This window comes from Stegastes partitus, unplaced genomic scaffold (genome assembly GCF_000690725.1).
Source record: "Stegastes partitus isolate 25-593 unplaced genomic scaffold, Stegastes_partitus-1.0.2 Scaffold2063, whole genome shotgun sequence".
Lineage (NCBI taxonomy): Eukaryota > Metazoa > Chordata > Actinopteri > Pomacentridae > Stegastes > Stegastes partitus.
This window is the reverse complement of record NW_007579794.1, coordinates 68,051-87,808: the sequence shown is the minus strand read 5'-3', so window position 1 is coordinate 87,808 and position 19,758 is coordinate 68,051. Positions and strand designations below refer to the sequence as shown.

At 40.5% G+C, this 19,758-nt stretch overlaps 1 protein-coding gene across 1 annotated transcript; it reads left to right on the top strand.

Moving 5' to 3' along the window:
• Nucleotides 1-361: 361 nt before the first annotated feature.
• On the top strand, nt 362-13,852 carry ccdc3b (coiled-coil domain containing 3b). The gene is made up of 3 exons (XM_008303759.1): nt 362-967; nt 7,023-7,197; nt 12,002-13,852. Exons 1-3 carry the CDS (start codon nt 609-611, stop codon nt 12,293-12,295), a joined length of 828 nt encoding a protein of 275 aa, XP_008301981.1. The 5' UTR covers nt 362-608; the 3' UTR covers nt 12,296-13,852.
• Nucleotides 13,853-19,758: the final 5,906 nt, after the last annotated feature.

The window sequence follows — 19,758 nt, the reverse complement described above, 5'->3', positions numbered from 1 at the left end:
CCTCGTGGATGATACACAACTTTAAAGACCAGCTATGAAGTCAAAGGTCAAGTAAAACTACTACTTCAACTTCTGCACTTAGTCATCAGAGGGCGCCACTGATCTTTTCTTGAGTTTAATTCTAGCCTTTTATTGTTGGCTGTGGTGACTTCTCGACGCCTTTGTTGCTATATTCTACAGAATTCCTTGGAAAACCTTGGAGGTGGAGGATTTAAGTATAATTTTACAGGATTTTCGCAACTTTACGTGCAGGTCTGGATTCGCACTTTTTGCTTTGCTCCTCCTGTTCTCATCTCAAAGGTGAGAGGCACTGTTGTTGCAGGAGATGCTGGTGTGAATGGGCTGATCCAGTTTCAAAAACTGGAGCTGCAGGAGATAGCAGGGGAAGAAAGTACTTGGGGCAACAGTGCTGCAAAAAACTTTAGTGCAAGTAGAATTTTTGTACGTTTCAGTATTAGTTTAATCAGTACTTGTATGCACATGTGATAAAAGCCCCGCAGTTTTTTCCTTTTCCTTTCTTTTCTTTTTCTGAGTGACTTCATCCATCACCAGCATCGTGCGCCCTGGTGCGCCTCACCTCCCCACAGACGTCTCCTCTCCGTCGCATCATGTGGATTATTTTGGCGTTTGTTGTGGCCGCTGCCGCTCCTGATGGGAGCTTTGGGTGTCAGCTGCCCCACGACTGGAGACCGCAGACAGAAGCGTGCCGTGCCGAACTGGCGGAGATCATCGTCTTTGCCAAAGTGCTGGCGCTGCACAAGGAGTCGTACAGCGTGTACAACTACCTGCCGTGGCAGCACGACACCGACCTGCTCTTCTCCGCCGAGATCGAGCTGCAGTGCGACCAGGCGTGGGGCAGCATGCTGGAGGTCCCCGCCGGCTCCAGGTTTAATGTCAGCGGTCTGGGCTACTTCCCCTGCTTCTCCTACAGCGTCACCAAAAACAACAACTACTACTTCTTCCTAAGGTGAACCACTTCTACCTCTAATGACTCAGTGAATTAGTTTCTTGTCACTGATGCACAACTTTTTTTTTTTTTTACTACCATCATAATAATAAACAGCTGTAATATATATATATATATATGCACCAGTCAGTTAAGTGATAGAAAACACACTATAATGCTTCTCTACTCCAACATAAACTGACTTTTTGCTAAAGTTTCAAGCATCTGGTGCAATTTGGTTTTAGATCTGTGTCTCTGTGAGTATCTGTCCTTAGATGACATGACATGAATGACCCACTTACACTCTCATGTCCAGTCCCTCTTGCACACTTCAAGATGTTCGGCCAAAACACTGCACTTAATTCCACTCACCATTTCACCAAATGCAATGTAGATTCATGTCCTGAACATTAAAAAAAAAGTGCTGGGGGACAGATAAATGTGAATTTCTTGTGACAGGTAAACTATTACTTCAGAGCGACATACTTAAATGTACATTTTATTAGATTAGAGGCTGGACGGAAGGGCCGTGCAGCTTGTCTCTGTATGAAACACTGGACTTACATAATGCCAGAACCTCTCTGACACCTGAGACAGACAAATATTTAAACTGGCACAGAAGCGTGCAGCTTATAATTGGGTTATGCGGTGAACATAACCTAACAGTAATCCCATCAGTAAGGTGGTTAACCTTTGGGAAATCTCTATGGGAGTCATTGCTTGTTGCTAATTTTGTAGTTTCTAAAGCCAATATTTTCAACAAATTCCTCATTTAGAGTCAATTCTTTTTGTTTTCTCTGTGTGATAGAAAATCCATGCATTGAACTTCACCACTTCTCTGCTCCTGCTCACTTCTTTCTCATAAAAACCTGCAGCTCTTCAGATCTGCCCTGAGATCTGTCATGGAAAAGGAGGTAATGACTCCCATAGGACTTAATCAGGCAGATGACTGGCATCTATCCTCGCAAAATCCGTCCATCTGTCAGCGCGATACCATCCTAACTTTCAGGTTAATAATGTATTTACTAGCCAGCCAAACCTTCCACTCAAATTTCCAAAAAGTATGCGGCAGGTTAATTCTTAAACGTCTGTGTTGGACAGAAACAACACTGTTACTCAGGAAACGTCTATTGCATTCCAGCCAGTGTAATTACAGAGCCAGACATTTCCCAACAGCTTGAAGGTAAACCTACAAAGAATTTTTCACTCAGGAGAGTTATCAGCACAGCAGCAGGCGGTAGGACCACCTTTTGTCCTGCTGAAATGCACCAGTATGCCATTTGATGAAGAGAACGTGTGCTGACAGGTCGTATTGACATTTCTCTCACATTCTGCCCTCAAACAGATGAAGAGTCCGATATTCAGAGAGGGGACACTGAGAGGCATTCCTCAAGTTTAAAGTTTGGCTGTCGCGCATGAGGGTCGGCAGCCGAGCCAACAACAATAGCGCCTTTACAGCATATGTTACACATCACATATGCAGAATGGCACTCACATGTGTGACTGTGTATTGCTGTGTGGGATGGTGGCTAAAAGGCTGCAATATGATTTTACCAGTCGGAGATAATCGCACCTGCAGGGATGACTTTGTTGTCCCCTGTTGTGATGCTAAAATCTTCCGGATGTTATCCCTCTAATCAGACAGATGGCCGCTATCAGAAACTTCCTGAAGTTATTCACAACAGAGCTCAGTTTAAGTGCAGACCTGAAGATAATTAAGAAGCAGCAATTACTGCAGTAAATGACTTCAGTGGTCTTTGTTTGCATTTACCAAGGATATATATGGAGGGGAACCCCCCACAAATGTTTACCCACATTTCCCTTTGCAGAAGGGTTTAGTGCACAAAGTATTCAGGCTTTTGGGATACAAAGCATAGTTCAGAAGGGTATTTAATAAGGTATTAATTATTAAGAGTTTTATTCATCACGTTTGCACACATAGGATTTACAACACAGTCACATAATGGGCAGCTTTGAACTGTTTGTAATAACAACCAAGATCATTACAGTTTTGTTTAGCAGTGTTTACATACCTGAGTACCCAGTTAAAGCAGCTATAATCAATCTTTTTTTATATCTATCAACAAAATGTAAATATTGTAAGCTGCATAACTCCTAATGAAAAGCAACAGTGAATTATAACCTGAATAGGCAGCTCTCCTCTGTTCTACAGATCTTTGTGTTTCAGTCGAACATGAGGCCCCCCTGTTAGACTAGAGTTAAAATTTTTGCATCCATGAGTCCACTTCAAGGATGCATTCACGTCTATGCATTCCGCTCATACAGCATATATGCACTAAGACTGTTGAAAAGTAAAGGGTATGTGGACGTCTACACAGGGCCTTAGGAACACCATCTGTTGATGAAATTTACACCACTTGGACCCTAGTAGATCCTTGTGGAAGCAGAAAGCAAACACTATCTTAACTAAGTGCTTCAGTAAAATCACAACAGGACTTCGCTTTTTAGTTCTAGTTTTAGCCTACTGATGGGGAGACCCAGGTACATGTTATCACCCCAACTCTCAGGGTGTGAATGGTTGTGAAAGTTCCTCTTGACTCAAGGTGTTATTGTTGGTGAAACTGTCTGGGGAAGAATCTCTGGACTGCGATCTAAGTACCTGCTGGTACACTTATTGGTGTTGTAAATCCCAGTGTTTGTTTAGAGATGGCTGTTCCAGTTTAGCATAGATGGCTCCATTTGCTCCTCTCTCAAACCACTTGTCTTTTCTGTCCAAAACATTGCTGTCCTGAGGAGTTTCCTTTATGCTTTGGATTCAGGTTAAGTGCTGAGTCTTGCCCTGAGGAGCTGGCTTTTCTGTGTTGTGTGGTGAAGCAGTAGTTAAGTCTCTGTTATATATAGGTCTGTCCATTTTATATTGCGCTGGATCGTATATACAACCTTGCTCAGCTTGTGTTTGGGAGTTTTATCCTCAGGGTACCAGTTTTTGTCACAGAGTGTTGCTGAGTCTAAAGTGTGCTGGGATCTTATGTTTGAAGAAAATCCTTCTGTGTTTCTCCACAAGATGACAATGTTTTTCCGCCTGTCCTTCTTTTCATCTCTGTTTGATGATGTACTGTTCTTTTCTGATCTTTTTGCTGACTTACCAAAGGCCCAGTCGCCACAGGTTTTAAATACTTTCCTACTATGTGTGTGCTCCTTTTCCGTTCCCATTTGTCTTGGTAGGGATATTCTCAGCTCTGTGCTGTAAAATTCTGATTACCACCAGCTTATGTTCCAGTGGGAGGTGAGAGTAAAGCAGTAGGTATCTACTGGTCTGTTTCCTTTAAACTCAAGCAGAGTCCAAAAAGGCAATTTATTTTCACTGATGCTTGTGAACCTGATGTTGCTGATAATATTTGTGAAAATGTCTACTTCTTGGGCTTTGATTTTGATCAAGGTGTCATCCACATATCTGAACCATTGGATAGGTGTTATTAACCTTGGGTCATTAACAGATCAAGAGCCATGTGATTTGAGAGTGAGAATAAACCAGTTAGTTAGAAGCGAGGAGGCCTCTTGGATTCATGGGGAGGCATCTTCAAGAACCAAAAAGAAAAATCTAATCACCTTCATGTGAAGAACGTAGGATTACCATAACCTGGATGACTGAGAATCAACACAGACACTAGACTAACTAGGCCCTTTAAGCCTACTGTTTTGTGAACCTGTCCTGCCACCCCAACCTCCTCCCTCTATGTGGACCTTGTGGCTTTTATACGAATGCCGCTGCATTTTCTCTTTCACTCTTATTAGCTAGAGGAGTTGGTCATTGTGAAATGTAAAAATGGGTCATAATAGGGTGCTTGCACAAACTCTCTCTTCGGCATTTTTTTTATTTATTATATATTTTTTTGTTTGTTTTATGGGAGAAAAATCTTTCTTGCACACACAAATGCCAATAATAACTTAACAAGGTGATCTGTCAGTGTTTGTTCACACTTATTTCTGCTGATTCCAAGGGACCAAAAGGGTGGCCAAGACACAGTTGGATTTTTTGGTATATATATATATTTAAATTCTTTCTCATCAATAGTAGTTAATAGTAGTAGTATCTGTCTCTTGAGTGTAGATTAGCAAGCAGTTGGTCAGCTTAGCCTTGTGTGAAGACTGGAACAAGTAGCCTGGCTCTGTGGAAAGGTGAAAGAGTCAGTCTACCTTCTGACCTTAAAGCAGAATACTTAGTGCGTTTGTTTTATCCATAAAAAGAAAAAGTCTAAAAGTGTTGACTTGCAGCTCAACAGGGTGTAACGTGCAAGACTTATGGGCTGGGGGCAAAAACTTTAAGAAGTCACAGAATAACTACCCTGGAGCCAAGAAATTGGCTTAACAAGATACAAAGTGTTAATTAGTGACCTTTAGAGCTTCTAGTAAGCAGCTTTTGTTACCTTCAGACAAAGCCGACTTAACATGCTTTTAGTTTTGTGCGAAGCTGAGCTAACTTGGTGCTGGTGGTAGCTTGATTTTTACAGTGCAGACAACTACTGATTTTCTCATCTTTTGGCAAGAAAGTAAATAAGTGGATCTTCCAGCTATTTCTTCAACTGATCATTGCACTACTGCATTTGATATAAAACATGTGCCCTTAAATTACTTTTGGGTTTGAACCTGAAAGAGATGTATCACAATCATTTTCTATGGCTCTTTGCAGCTTCTGAGCACTTTTGCTGTTGTTGCTGCTCTTCTAAGAGCTGTTTTATTTTACCAAATGTGACATCTAGCACCACAACGCTCAAAGAATCATGGAGAATTTAATTTGTTGGTTTAAAAGAATTAATATATGGCTTAAAAATTGTGTTTGCATGTTCTACTTTTTGGCAGTTTTACTAACATGAAACTCCTCATCATGGACCTCTTAGTTTAGAGTTTCAAAGGAGTTTTGCTGTGGCCAATGTGCAACACCAAGTCCCAAATGCTCTATTAGCAAAATGGAAAACTTCTCATCACAGTCTCCGGTGGCCGTTCATTTCCTGCTCTAAAAGCCTCTAAAACATTGTCTCAGACTAAAATAGTCTTTCCAATCAATCATGAGTATAAGCTTTCTGGACAGCACGAATCAGAGCCTAGCATGGAGAAAAATGCAACTGAGGATCTCCCTCAGGACCTTTAAATGAGACAGATTGAGTGTTCTGCTTCTGCCATATGCTCACTGTAAAAACTTTAGCCTACATTTCACTCCTTTGAGAATTAGAACTTCTCTGTCTAAGGAAAACAATCCAATACAAAAAGAGAAGAAACTTGTACTGAAGCTTCCACTCAAAATAAAGATTTTAAAGCATTTTTTGCATGGGTTGCTTTAGTGCTGTGCAACATGTACCAAAATGATGCTGTCCAGTAATGTATTTTATGTTTCAGTTGTTGAGTTCAGTTTGGTTTAGTAGTTAAAAAAGGGTTCTTTTTAGTTATTTTTTTTGTGGATGATGTGACCTTCTTCCCACTGTCATTACATTTAACCTTTGACATCTTCTGTTGAAGCAAAACATCAGCTTTCCTTTTGCTTTTTCAACATGCACACATACCCACATATACAACAGACACGTATAGTTTCTGATACAGACAGCCAAACTTTTGATGTCCCTGGAGGGATATGAGATTGAATCCAGATGTATGGAAACGCGCTGCTTCAAGACTTCCTGAAGATATGAAACATGCACTCTTAAATCCCTTTGGCTTGTAATTTGCTGGTTTGAGTCATTCACATAATGCTTGAATTTACATAAAAATAGACCAAGGTCTGTTAACAATTCTGCATTGATACGCTTTTTCACCCCCCCTAAAATGTTCTTTTACTAATGGCATATGTTTGTCAGTTTTATATACAGTATATGTATAAACTGTATAAACTAAATCACTAAATGCTCAGTTCAACAGACTTTGGGTTAAATAGCTATAAGTGACTACATCTGCTTCAATTTGAATGGGATCCTGATGACAATTAAGTGTTGCATAATACCTTTGTGTGTCTGAATCTGCATCTGTGTTTGTTTTCTTACGTACCTAGACTTTCCTTGAAAGTCCAGATTTTGTCTTTGTTCACCACTGTGTCAGTACAATATTTTCCCTTTGTGCCATGCAGGATGGATGAGAACTACAATATTGTCCCCCACGGAGTGAATTTCCAGGACCCTATCTTCCCCGATACTGCTGATAACCACCGCATGTTTGCGAGCCTCTTCCAGTTTTCCAACTGCACACCAGGCACCCAAGTCCACAGCTTTACCCCAGAGTGGGAGGCTCAGGAGGACAGCCGGGTACGTAGTCACTCTGAACCACCAGCGTAGACTTGTTTCAGTGTTGATAGAGCATTTGATTATTTTGAACTTGTCAGTATCAGACAGTTAGTCAAAGAAACATCTGTTTGGAGGCAGCTGTGACAGGCTCATGGTGACTTCACACACAGCTCAGGGAAAAGAGTCCAATAAGCCCCAAAAGCCAGAAGAACTGTGAGCACACAAAGAAGATTTAGTATTAAATCCTGTCGTTTTCAAAGGAATACTGTGAAGAAGCTGGCAAGTTAATCTGTTCTTAATGCATGGTAAACCAGAAGCACATTTTCTGAGGTTTAGTCAAACAATGAACTCACTATGTTTAAAGAAAAAAAAACCCCATTAAAAATTACAAATGCAATCAATAATTAAAGGCAAACTGGACCATTTGAAAGTCGCTACTCGTCAGATGCTCATAATAATGCACATGTTCACTTGACACCCCTGCTGTCACTGTTTCATTGATCAAAGCTCATTTATACGTAAGCATCACTGGAAAACTGGCTCCTTGTCTTTGTAAAATCTCCTCCAGTTTGTCTCAGAGTCCACACGTCAGCACATTAATGGTTTCCAGCAACTCACCACAGCTTTATCTCCTTTAATGAATTTAAACCTTTGCCATGATCCCCCTGATTTAGGTCAGTCCTCTTCTGTCTGTTTCTAATCATTTGCTGAGTAGTCATAAAAGCAAAAATCTAAAGAGAATGAAAACATGGTTTTATGTTTCCATGAACAGCAAACGTTGGGTCAGGCCTGTGATTGTAATTACAGAGCGACATCTCAATATCAGTGCTGCTTTCTTACATCATTCTCATTATTAGATTTCCTCTTAGCAAAATAAAAACAGACTTTGTTTTTACTGGTACCGAGCAACCATTGTTTGGACAACTCACCTAAACTCACATCAGATCACATCATGCAACACACAGCATACTATATAATCCAGTGTGAACCGAAGTAAATTAAATGTCAATGAAGTCATTTTAATATTTAACACTAAACTGTATCGGTAATAAAAACATTATTTTAACAATCAGGGTTTTCCCACAGTTTTATATTTCTGACACTAATGCGGTGAAATTTGATTCGATGGGCTACAAACACTGTTGTGACCAGATGGCCAGACACAAAGGCAAAATTAATCGCAGCACTTGGGTTGTGAAAGCTTGCAAATTCAGGTAGCATAATAAAACTTTGCTTTAATGCAGGGCACAGAGATATGTATCTGTTGGTCAGTTCACTTCATCCATCCATTGTCTATACACCGCTTCATTCTCACGAGGGTCCAAGGGATAGGGATGATAATAAAGTTAGGGATCAATAAAGTTTTATTCTAATTCTAATTCTATCCCAGCTGACTCAGGGGAAAAGGCAGGGAACACCCTGGACAGGTCACCAGTCTATCACAGGGCTACAGTTAGAGACAGACAACCAAGCACACTCACATTCACACCTACAGACAATTTAGAATCACCAATTAACCTCAACATGTTTTTGGACTGTGAGAGAAAGCCGGAGAACCCGGAGAGAACCCACGCTGCACAGGGAGAACATGGAGACTCCATGCAGAAAGATCTTGTGCATCCTAACTGGGATGCGAACTGGAGATCTTCCAGCTGTGAGGCGACGGTGCTAACCACCGAGCAGCCCCAGTTCATTTCAGTTCATTTATATGATGCCAATTCACAGCATGAGTTATCTCAAGGCACTTTACATAGTAAGGTGAAGACCATACATACAAAATTATGTCATTGAGAGAAACCCAAAACATCCATCTGTTCCATATGAACAGCTCTTTGGCAACAGTAGGAGGAAAAAATACTTTACCAAGCAGAAACCTCCAGCAGAACCAGGCTCAGGGAGGGCGGCCATCTGACTCAACTGGTTGGGGGGAGGGTAAAGAAGTTTCAGATAGAAAGCAGACAAAGCATAAGAGAGCAATAAACACTTTGGAGGTTTGTGAGGCTGGTAACCACAGATCAGAAACATGTAGCTCTGTAGCTAAAGATACTTGCAGAGGAGGGAAAACACAAACTACAGTATATAGAAAAGACAAAGTTAGTAACATGCAATGGTGGTATGTCAATGAGATAAACAGAGGAGAGCAGAGGAGAGTTGCTCAGTGCATCAGGGGAGGTCCCACAGCAGCCAAATGTTTTTTTTCTTAGATAGCTTTTAAAAGTGCCTCGTCTGAAATGGGAGATGACACTTCTAGTGCATGCTCCATTGCTGAAATCAGATAGTTGGAAGACACACAATCAGACCCATTAGAAGGCCTGCTGGACCCATCAGGCATTGAGAAATTACAGTCTTCCTTTTACACACTGCTCTCCATAGCACGAGATTAATATTGAAATAGAGGGTGTCGATAACTTTCAAATCTACATTAAAATCCTGCCTCCCTCATCTCGTTGTGCGATAGAAGCTTGGATTTTTGTGAAGAAACAAAACACGCTTCCCTTGGAGTTGCAGATTTATGAAGCAGTTTTCTTTTTCTTCTCTTTGAATATAATATCCTACATGTTTGGTTCATGTGATGCACGAAACAGTTCTTGTTGACTGCTGACATTTGAGGGCTGTGTGACGTGCCATCTGCTGCTCCAGGATACATCATCAGCTGAATCATCTCCTACTGTCCAGCCCTTCTGCTCCATGTTGCCACCAAATAACGTACATTTAGAGCCATCCCTCTTAGGTGTATCTACATTTCATTTTTTCATAAATTGCTGCTTCCTGAACTTTTCTTTCTTTCTCCATGTTGGATACTGCAGCACATTCCTGATTGTTCCTCATGTCTTCACTTTATTTACATTACGGGTTGACAGATATATTGTTCCGTGCCAATCATTAGTAATCAGGGAGGCTGATAAATGACATATGGAAGCGCTATACACTTGTGGTAAAAATTAAAATCTCATCAAAATTTAGAATAACACCATAGTTTCAACACTAAGCTTTGCTGAAGTGGCTTTGTTTATTTATGCTTTGCATATGTTGAATTTCAAGAGAACATTTCAACATTGTTGTCACATTACTTGTGACATTTAACCTATCTGACAGTGCCATGGGCACAACGTTGTTTGAGATGACTACAGACAGAGAGAGGCGACTGCATCAGAAGTAATGCATCTATTAGTTCATGTATTTTATCATAAAATAGTATTTATTAGAAAAAACAAACAACAACAACAATACCAATAATCTAAAAAAAATCCTAATTATTAGCCGGCCCTATAATGCTTGACCCCTAGTTTATATATATCCAAAGTGCATGTAGTGTTTACATTCAAATGTCACTTTTCCAGTATATGTTGAACCTGTTTCTGTGCAACATGCTTAATAATAATCAAAAATAGGAGAATAAATATGTTTATTAATATTTTAATCCCAAGTCAGTCTGTCAGGGTGTTATTCAATCCATCTCTAACTGAATGTGTTTATGTGAAAGTCATACCATGTTTGCACAAAACAGTGATGTGCCATTTTATGTCTTCTGCTTGTTCAACTTTGAAACTTTTTTTTTTTTTTGCTTTATAAAGTTTCATACTTCCACAGAGATCCCTCTGGGGTATAACTAAGCACATGGGGGAAAAATCCACAGCTAATATTACAACAAGTAATGTACTAACCAGTGATGTGGGCCGGCAGCCGGCAGCACATTTTTAACATTTCCTCAAAACCCTCAGCGGTTGTTATCTGATGGTAGAGAATTTACATCAGAGTTTCACGCTGGCCCATGTGGAAACATTAGGATCTGCTGAGGAAATCTACACTCAGGCAGACAGGCTTGCAGTCAGAGGCATCTGGAGCTCATTTTTTTCACCTAGGAAAGGTCTGGCCCTTTGGATTGTCTGTCACAGCTTCGCAGGCATGTTGAGTTTCATCTTGCTGAAATAGGGGGAGCATGTTGTGTAACTGTTTTCCTCACCACAGATTGATCTTAGTCGCTACCTGGAGCTACACTCTTGCGTTGTCTTTGGCTTATATAAATTGACTGTTACATAAAGAGCACGACATTGTAATGCTAAAACAATCCACAGACTGTTCCACAGCAAGCAAAATATAATCTTATAAATCCTGCATGATTAATTTCTTGATTTTCCCCCTTTCTCTTCTTTTTCTTTTTAAGCTTGTTTGTTTTTTTGGCTCTTTTCTTTTTTTTACACAAACACTGGAATATGCTGAAAGACTTATGAGCTATTGGCACTGTTTGTTAACCCAAGGAGCGAGCCAGAAGTGTTCTCAAGGAAAGCCAGTATCGAAACAGCACATCTGTCAGGTGCTACGTCATAAGAGTAACAAAAACATATTGAATCTGACATCAGTATTTAATGTGAGACAAAAGTCCAAATGTGATTTCACCCTAATGGCAGTGCAAGATGGAATTCTGTGGGAAACCTTGCAGAAAACGAGCTGATATTGGCTTTCTCTGAGCAGGGAGTTGGAAGTAGCCTGAAAGGACCTGATGTCTTATTTGTCAGTTCAATTCTGTTCTATTTATGTAGTGCCAGTTCACAGTATACGTCATCTGGGGGCACTTTGCATTGTAAGGTCAGTGGGAAATAAAAAGTCCCTCATAAAGGAAGAAACCTCTGGCAGAACGAGGCTCAGGTAGGGCTGCTGTCTGCCTCCACTGGTTGAATGAGGGAGCTGAATGTTGAAATGAGTCGGAGACATTATTGCTTAAAGTGCACTTAATCAAATCCTCATGTTTTTCCAGATATTACAAACACATTTTTTTTGTAATAGCTGGACATAACAAACAAATCTTTTTCTCCTCTCGTCTCAGTTGTTGTGCTCCTCAGTGCAGAAGGCTCTGTTCGAGGAGGAGGAGAGGGTGAGGACTCTCTCACAGAAAGTTCGTACCTTGGAGAAAGCCAACGGCCACCTGAGGGAAAAGGTGAAGACCATGAAACGTCTGCTGCGCCAGGCTCAACGAGAAACAACAAAGGAGCAACAGACCCTCAGCCTCAAGCAGCTCTACGAGTCAAAGACGCCCCAAACTCACCCTGATCAGGACACTGCCCAGGACCAGAAGAACCAGCCACTTAAAAAGGTCCTCTCCAAGAAGCTAAAAAAATAGAGTTTGTCTTCCTCTTTGTTTAGTGTGAAGCAATTTTTTTTTCTAATTATGAGGCGTCAAATCAGACTAAAAAGATAGTGAAAGGTTGGGTGAAGCAACAGCAGCAGCAGAAATACCAAAAAGTTCAGACCAAGTAAAGCTTTAGTCGGCAGAAATTTGGAAACAGCATGCGCTTCATTCACACACACTGATGTAAAAAGAACAGGAAGCTCAGACTCCAACTTGATGTTTGATGTTGATGTAATTTCTAAGTTCTGTCCATCTTGGAAATGCTTTGCTGATATTGACAAGTGTTTTAGTGGATTTATTATCAGACCGTCTTTCAAAATCTTTTTTCATAAATCCCTTTTCTCTTTTTAAGGATGGCCTCAGTGTGTACGCAGTTGTTGCTAATGCTAGTTTTGCAAGTGTTCTTTCAGGATCTGAAGGTACATGCATTTGCATTTGTAAAGAAGTCAATAGGATAGACACCTTGAAATTTCTAAAGCCTGAAAATGGAGTCAAGTAGAGGTGCAGACATTTAGTTTCCCCTCAGACAACTTGAATTACAATTTTCTAAAACACTTTTGCCTGGTGAGGCCAAAAGAACACTGCCTATCCTGCTTTAAGTTGTTTACATTTGTGCCATTGACACTACACCACAAAATGTCTGTTCTTTAAATGATTGTTCTCTGAATAACTGTTGCTGCTGCCTGTCTCCCAACTTTTACCATTGTTTTCTGTCTGTCTGTCTAATTCAGTGGCAGCACAAACATTCTCCAAATATTCGAAAGCTCATTGTTTATAGCTGATGGATGCACTGTTGAAACGTTAAGTAGATAATGTTAAAACATTGGAAATTGAATATCTCTTCTGGTATAACTGTTTTTTGTTTTTTTCTTCCTGTGCTGGACACATCGTGCATTGTGTTAATACTAGTAGCATTCGTTACTTTTGAAATACTATCAAAACGCTTCAAATCACATTTTGTCTTTTGAGACTCCACATTTGGAGAGTTTGTCAAAAATCAGTTCTAACATAGTGGGATACGAAAACATTTTATGAATTGAATGGTGTCAAATAAAGTACTTTATTTTTTTAAGTCTTGTATGTCATTAGGTTGATTTTGGATGCTTAAGAAATATTTGATGTGCAAGGCTGTGAGCTAAAATAAGTGTGTGTGGTATAAGTGGAAATACATAATGCTCTCAGTGTGTACTTGAGAGTTTAATGACACAGGAACAGAGGATATACCAAAAGCAGGTACGTTTTCCCAAGAGTGCATTTTATCTAAGTTCTACTTGGTTCAAATGATTTTGCTGAATCAAAGTTTCATTTTTGTATTTGAATGGAGGGTGTTGAGCACCCACTGAGTCCGGCCTGTGAGCCCAACATGGTACAGGATTGGCTTTTTTCTGTGTCAGAAATGAAAGTTCACTTAAACTGTGTATTTGCTCTTGTTATTATTTCTGCTTTCTCTAAACCATACACACCTGGCTTGCTTTGCTAATAGTATTATCGTTTTTGTAGTACTTACTGTTGCATTTTTAAAAACTGAATAAATTAACTTTTACAAAATGTTGATGTTTTCTGTGTACTAATTGATATAATTTGAAAGAATAATTCAATTTCAATAAGAAAAACTTCCTCTGCAGCACCGCATTCACTACAGCTCGAACTTTTGCATGTCACGCTTTCATGGAAATGTGGGGATCCTGATCCGAGTGTGTAGAACACCTCTGTTTTTAATATTACACCTCTTTGTTGCACAGAGTTTTCCAGACTTGTCCAACCAGCAACAGAAGAAGGTTTCATGTAACAGTTTCAACCAGTTGCGGTTCTTTGACGGACGCTGATGCGCTCTTCACTTTACATTATGCAATGTTCTAAAATTCTTTTGATCTGCAGCAATGATATTTTGATAGAAATGTGTCTAGCCAAGCAGCAGAACAAAGCGACTACTGAGAGAATTAATGCAGATGGATAATGAATGCAAGTGCAAGTTTCAGACTTCAGCTGTTATGTTTCCTGTTTTCCATGTATTCAAGTCAGAAATGATAAACGCTTTCTGGCATGCGCAATATGTTTAGTGCGATTCACTCCTAATAAATCAGAGGTTCTAAGAGAACTGGTACAAGTTCAAAAGCAACATGGACCCTAAATATAAATCGGCCCCATGTTGACCTCTTCCTCTTAAGCTTTTGTCCGGTTGAGATCTGGTGCACATTCAGAATGAACTCAAGACCAATTCAGACACAAAACCATCCTGGCAGATGAAATTTTCAACACCATTTCCAGGAGAGTGAACCAAATTTCTTCCATATGGTGCTGTCTTATAAAACAGGGAACGAGGGGCAGGGTCTGCATGGCGAGGGGAAAAAACAGACACCTTTCAAACATGTTTAATGTCAGCGCGTCTCTTGCAGGATTGTTCTGCAGTAAAGCAGGATATAAAGGAGACATTTACTGGCTTTTCTTCTCGCGCATCACTTGACCTCTTGAGCAAAGAGAGAAAGTGTTGCCGAGGACAGCTCCACACTCCTCATGTTTTTTTATTGGCTGTTCCGTCTCCCTGTGAAACCTTCGCATCAGACATCCTTGCCTGCAGCCAACTGTCAAGATCCCATGGACCCAGGCCAAAGATGATATACACACACTGCTTTCTCAACATAAACCACCATGCACAGCCAAGCTGCAAAACAGATGTCAGGCAAAGCGACTGCACAGTGGTGGTCCCTTCCAGAGGACCTGGCTATCTGTGGACATGGTTTGTTTATCTGGCCTTGTTTTATGGCTGCAAGTGCTGTTACTTTTTTTGGCTGCTCTAGTTTCTTTTATTTAAATTTTTGTGTGTGTGTGTGTGTGTTGATAATCCCAGGGCATCTGATTGGTTAATACATTATATTCTCCCCCCCACTTCATATTTTCTCAAGCAGTTACACTTAGTCTTTCACCCTGTCTGTCATTGCTTCACATAGCAAAATCCACCAGGGGGGTTTCAAACTCTGAGCTTTGTAACCTGACATTAGCTTTATTGTTTCTGTAGATAATTACTTGGGTCTGCACTTGGAAAACCAATTTTCCTACAAAGTAAGAAGCCTGGTTCTTTGTGTTTTGAATTAGTCACCCCAATTATAATAAAAACAAGACTAGGCCAGGCTAGTGACTCTTTCTGGGGGCACATTCACATCTTGAGCTGGCATGCTAACATAGCAAAGCTAATGTTTTCACTTGCTGTTACCTTGGAATATTATAGTTCAATTATTCACTCTTATATTTCAGTCATAGCACTGTTGCCTCACAGCAAGAAGGTCGCCAGTTCGCATCCTGGTGGGGGCACTGGGATCTTTCTGCGTGGAGTTTGGATGTTCTCCCCATGCAGCGTGGGTTCTCTCCGGATTCTCCAGCTTCCTCCCACAAGGTCCAAAAACATGTTGAGGTTAATTGATGATTCTAAATTGTTCGTAGGTGTGCATGTGAGTGTGCTTGGTTGTCACGGGGGGCTGGAGTCTATCCCAACTGACTTAGAGTGAAGGCAGGGGACACCCTGGACAGGTCGCCAGTCTATCACAGGGCTACACTTAGAGACAGATTCCAGAATGCTTTAGGCTTCTAGAATGCTGTAAGATTCTGGAATGTTTATGATTCCGGAATGTTTTGTGCTTCTGGAATGTTTATGATTCCAGAATGTTTTGGGAATGCATGTATGCATGCCACCCCCACCATGGCAACCCATGACATGAAGGCAGATGGACCGTGGGACCTTTTTGCTACCTGCAACAGACTAGGCTTGAGAATGTCCTAAGATACAGTGCATACCGTGGGACCTTTTATCTGCCTATAAAAGTCTACGTTCATAATGTCCTAAGATGCAGTGGTGTAAGATTCCGGAATGCTTTGGGACAGGAGTTCTCAACTGGTGGGTTGCGAACCAAAAGTGGGTCGCGGACCTGTTCTGGGTGGGTCGCGGACAGCTGGTCAAAATTAAATGACATATAATGTGCGTCTCAGGTTGGACATCTTTTTTGATTTGAAAAAACTTTTATTTTGACAGGCATGGTAACCATAGTTTATTTGACGTTCATTTTAAGCGGAAATATGACTTGGAGTGGATTTTCATAATCGGACTGGACCCAAATAGCCTAATAGCCAACTATTCGTTCACTGTGCTGGAATCGGGATATCAATTTTGATCTCCAAATATTCCTCCCACTCCCCCCCGCCGCCGCTGCCCCTACTGCCACCACAGAAACGGTGCTGTCAACGCTAACATAAACACCTAAACTGGCCTTAGTAGCCAAAAGCTGCCTTTGTGTCCCGCCACTTCCAGCCCGTCGGAGCCTGCGTGCACCTAAAAGTCCGCTGGCTGTCGAGAGGCAAGGTGTTGTCACGCTTTTACGAACTTAAATAAGAAATCATCACATTCCTCTCTGAGACTAACTCCCTGTACGCAGAACTGTTTGACAACGAAATGTGGCTGCAGGAGAGCATCAGCTGGTGGAGCTGTCATGTGATCAGACGCTGAAAAAGAGATGTGGGGAGGTCAGCCTTTCCCACTTCTGGTGTAGCGATGTGATGGCTGAGTATCCATCCCTCGCCACTCTTGCAGTTAAAACAATCTTACCATTCAGTTCTGTGTGGCAGTGGCTTCTCTACCTTGGTCCAGTTCAAGTCACAGCAGAGAAACAGGTTGGACACTGAGCAGGATCTGACAGTAGCTCTGTCTACTGTCACCCCAGACTCTGAAACTCTAATCAAGAGTAGAGCAGGTGCCCAACTGTCTCATTAACTTCAACAAATGATCTGATTAGGCCAAAACATTATTTTAGAGTTTTGATATTTATTTTATTCACTTGTGTACATGCACTTGTCATGGTCCTCCTTAGTTTCTTATTAATTTGCTCAAAATGGAATGAAAATATGTTGTTTTGTGGCCTTTTTTATTTTGTGCAGTTTTGTACATGCAGTTGTCATGGTCCAGTTACTATACATGGTTATACGCTCTGAAATGCATGTTGCACAGGAAAATATATTGAATATTGAATTTAAAAAAAAAAATTGGGTTGCGACTTAATGACCATGGGAAAATGTGGGTCCCAGGGTGAGACCAGTTGAGAACCCCAGCCTTAGGATTCTAGAATGCTGTAAGATTCCGGAATGTTAATGATTCCGGAATGTTTTGGGGATTGAATTTTTTCTACTTGATGGTGCATCTAATGACATGTTATGTTGTCACCAAAGTCAGTTAAAGTCAGCAGTCCCCTGTGCAACATAAATATCTTTACAATATTTAGGAAAATCCATCTATTATTTGAGATATTTCAGTTTGCATGCTCCAAAGAGGTGGAAACACTGAGCAGCCACACAGCCTCACTGCTAGAATAGTCAAATATATAACATGAATTGGAAAAACAAAAACAAACCAAAAACTTGAAATTCAGGTCAAATTTCATTAAAAGATTTTTTTTAAAAAAAGATCCTATGTTGTAGCCAAGTGCAAGGCTTTGACAGTTTGCAGCTCTACAACCCTGCCTTTCAGTCTTTCGCTTCACAAAGCGAACATTACCCAGCACCTCCATGAACATGCCTTTCATCTGAGTGGAAACGTTTCCTGGCCGTCTCTTTACACTTTATCAGCTGTACTCTGGCGAAGAGGAGGTGATTTTTCATTGTTGCCTGTCCACGTCTGTTTCAGTAAGAATGACTGATATGTGTGCGTTTCCCTCAGAGACCACTGCTGTTCCAGTCTAACTAAAATCACAAAACCAGGCCTTCAGCTCTGCTCCGTACTGTAAGCTCAATCTCATTACCCGAGAGCGGAAAGGAAATGCAGCACAAGTATCTTGGTGAGCCAGAAAGAGTGAGCTGAGCATTCTGCTCGAAGGCTGCAGTAATGACCGTAACACCAGATTGAATTCCTCGGCCCAGATATGGCACACAAAAAGGCCACACAATAAAGGTCACAGTTCACACTTTTGGTCTCATTTTTGTTTTTTCATTCTGTGAAACAATTTGTCATGTTTGCTTTTACTGGTGAAAATGCATAAAACATTAACTTTATTTCTGACTGCTTCAGGAGCACAAACAAGTCGTTTACTTATAGTCTTTCCTATGTAACTAATTTCTTTTCTTGTCCTCCTCTTACCCCTTTTCTTTCTCCTTCCACCCCTCACTTGTAATTATTCCTTTCTTTCTCTGGATTGCTGATGAGGTCCATTAGTAGAGTAGGAGGAATTCAAGTTCATGTGTTTGCTGTTAGCGCTGCATATCTGTTTTTATATCTAACGGTTAGACTCTGGGACGTTAGGTTTATATCGCCATATTTTCCTCTGCGGATGTTTACAGCGTTTTTGACTGATTGTTCAGGAGTTGAGGCTTGTTCTGGGTTTGCAGCCTGGGCTCTATTTGAGGTTCGTGCATAGTTTTGAGGAGAGTATGCTGTGGGTTTACTGTTTTTTTGTAAACTAGTGATGGATGATATTATTTTGATTGTTGTGTACATCTCAGATTTTGGGTATTTGTGGGCTGAATGTTGCTGCTTTCTTTAGAAACCAGTGGTTCAGAAGTTATGCAGAGCTTAAACCTGCTGTTTGGGACTTCTGGCAGTGAGAGTTACCACACAAACACCGTCAGTGCTTGCTTGTGACGTATGCCTCACTGTTGAATGGTTTCTATTTGAGACTATAAGACGGCCTCTGAGTGCTGAGGGGGATTCCTCTGGTTGCAAAAAGAAGTTTGATTGAACAGAAGTCTATGAGAAAATTAGCCTACTTCTCCATTTGTTATCTCAGAGAACATCTTTCTAACTAGCTTATTGTCTCAATCTCTAGTTTTAAGACTTTAGGAATTCAACACTATATATATATTTTTTTGTAAATTATGGTGTCATTTAGAGTTAAAATGGACAATAAAAGGAGATTTGTTTTAGTGTGGATCCATAAGTGCAGTGCTTATGGAGTGCACTTGATTTTAATGTTTTCATCGTTTGCTTACTCATTTTTCCATAAATTTTTTTAAAGCAAAAGGACATCCAATCATCACCACAAGGCATGTAATGGTCAGAGTTGTCATATTGACATTTAAGATGTGTTGATTGATAACAGCTGTCAACTCCTGCCCTGAGCAACATGCAGGGAAACATTCCACAAAATCCATAAAAGCTGACAATAGCTGCTGGTTGTTTTAAAGCGGCACAGTGAGCTGAATCATGTTTTTCTCTTATCTTTACACTAACTAGTAAAGATAAAATTGCGGCTAAATGTCCTTTCAGCTAAAACAACAATAAAAAAGAACTTATTTGCAACCTTTACTTTTGCCTGTATACCTATTTTTTTTTTTTAAATATTAATGCTACAGTTGGGGTCTAAAGTTGAATTGCAAGTTGTTTATTTACAAAGAATGGCCTGGCTGGCAGTATGATAAGACCTATGAAGAAGATACTGAGACAAAATGGACATAATCCTTTCATAGATTTAAGTATTATT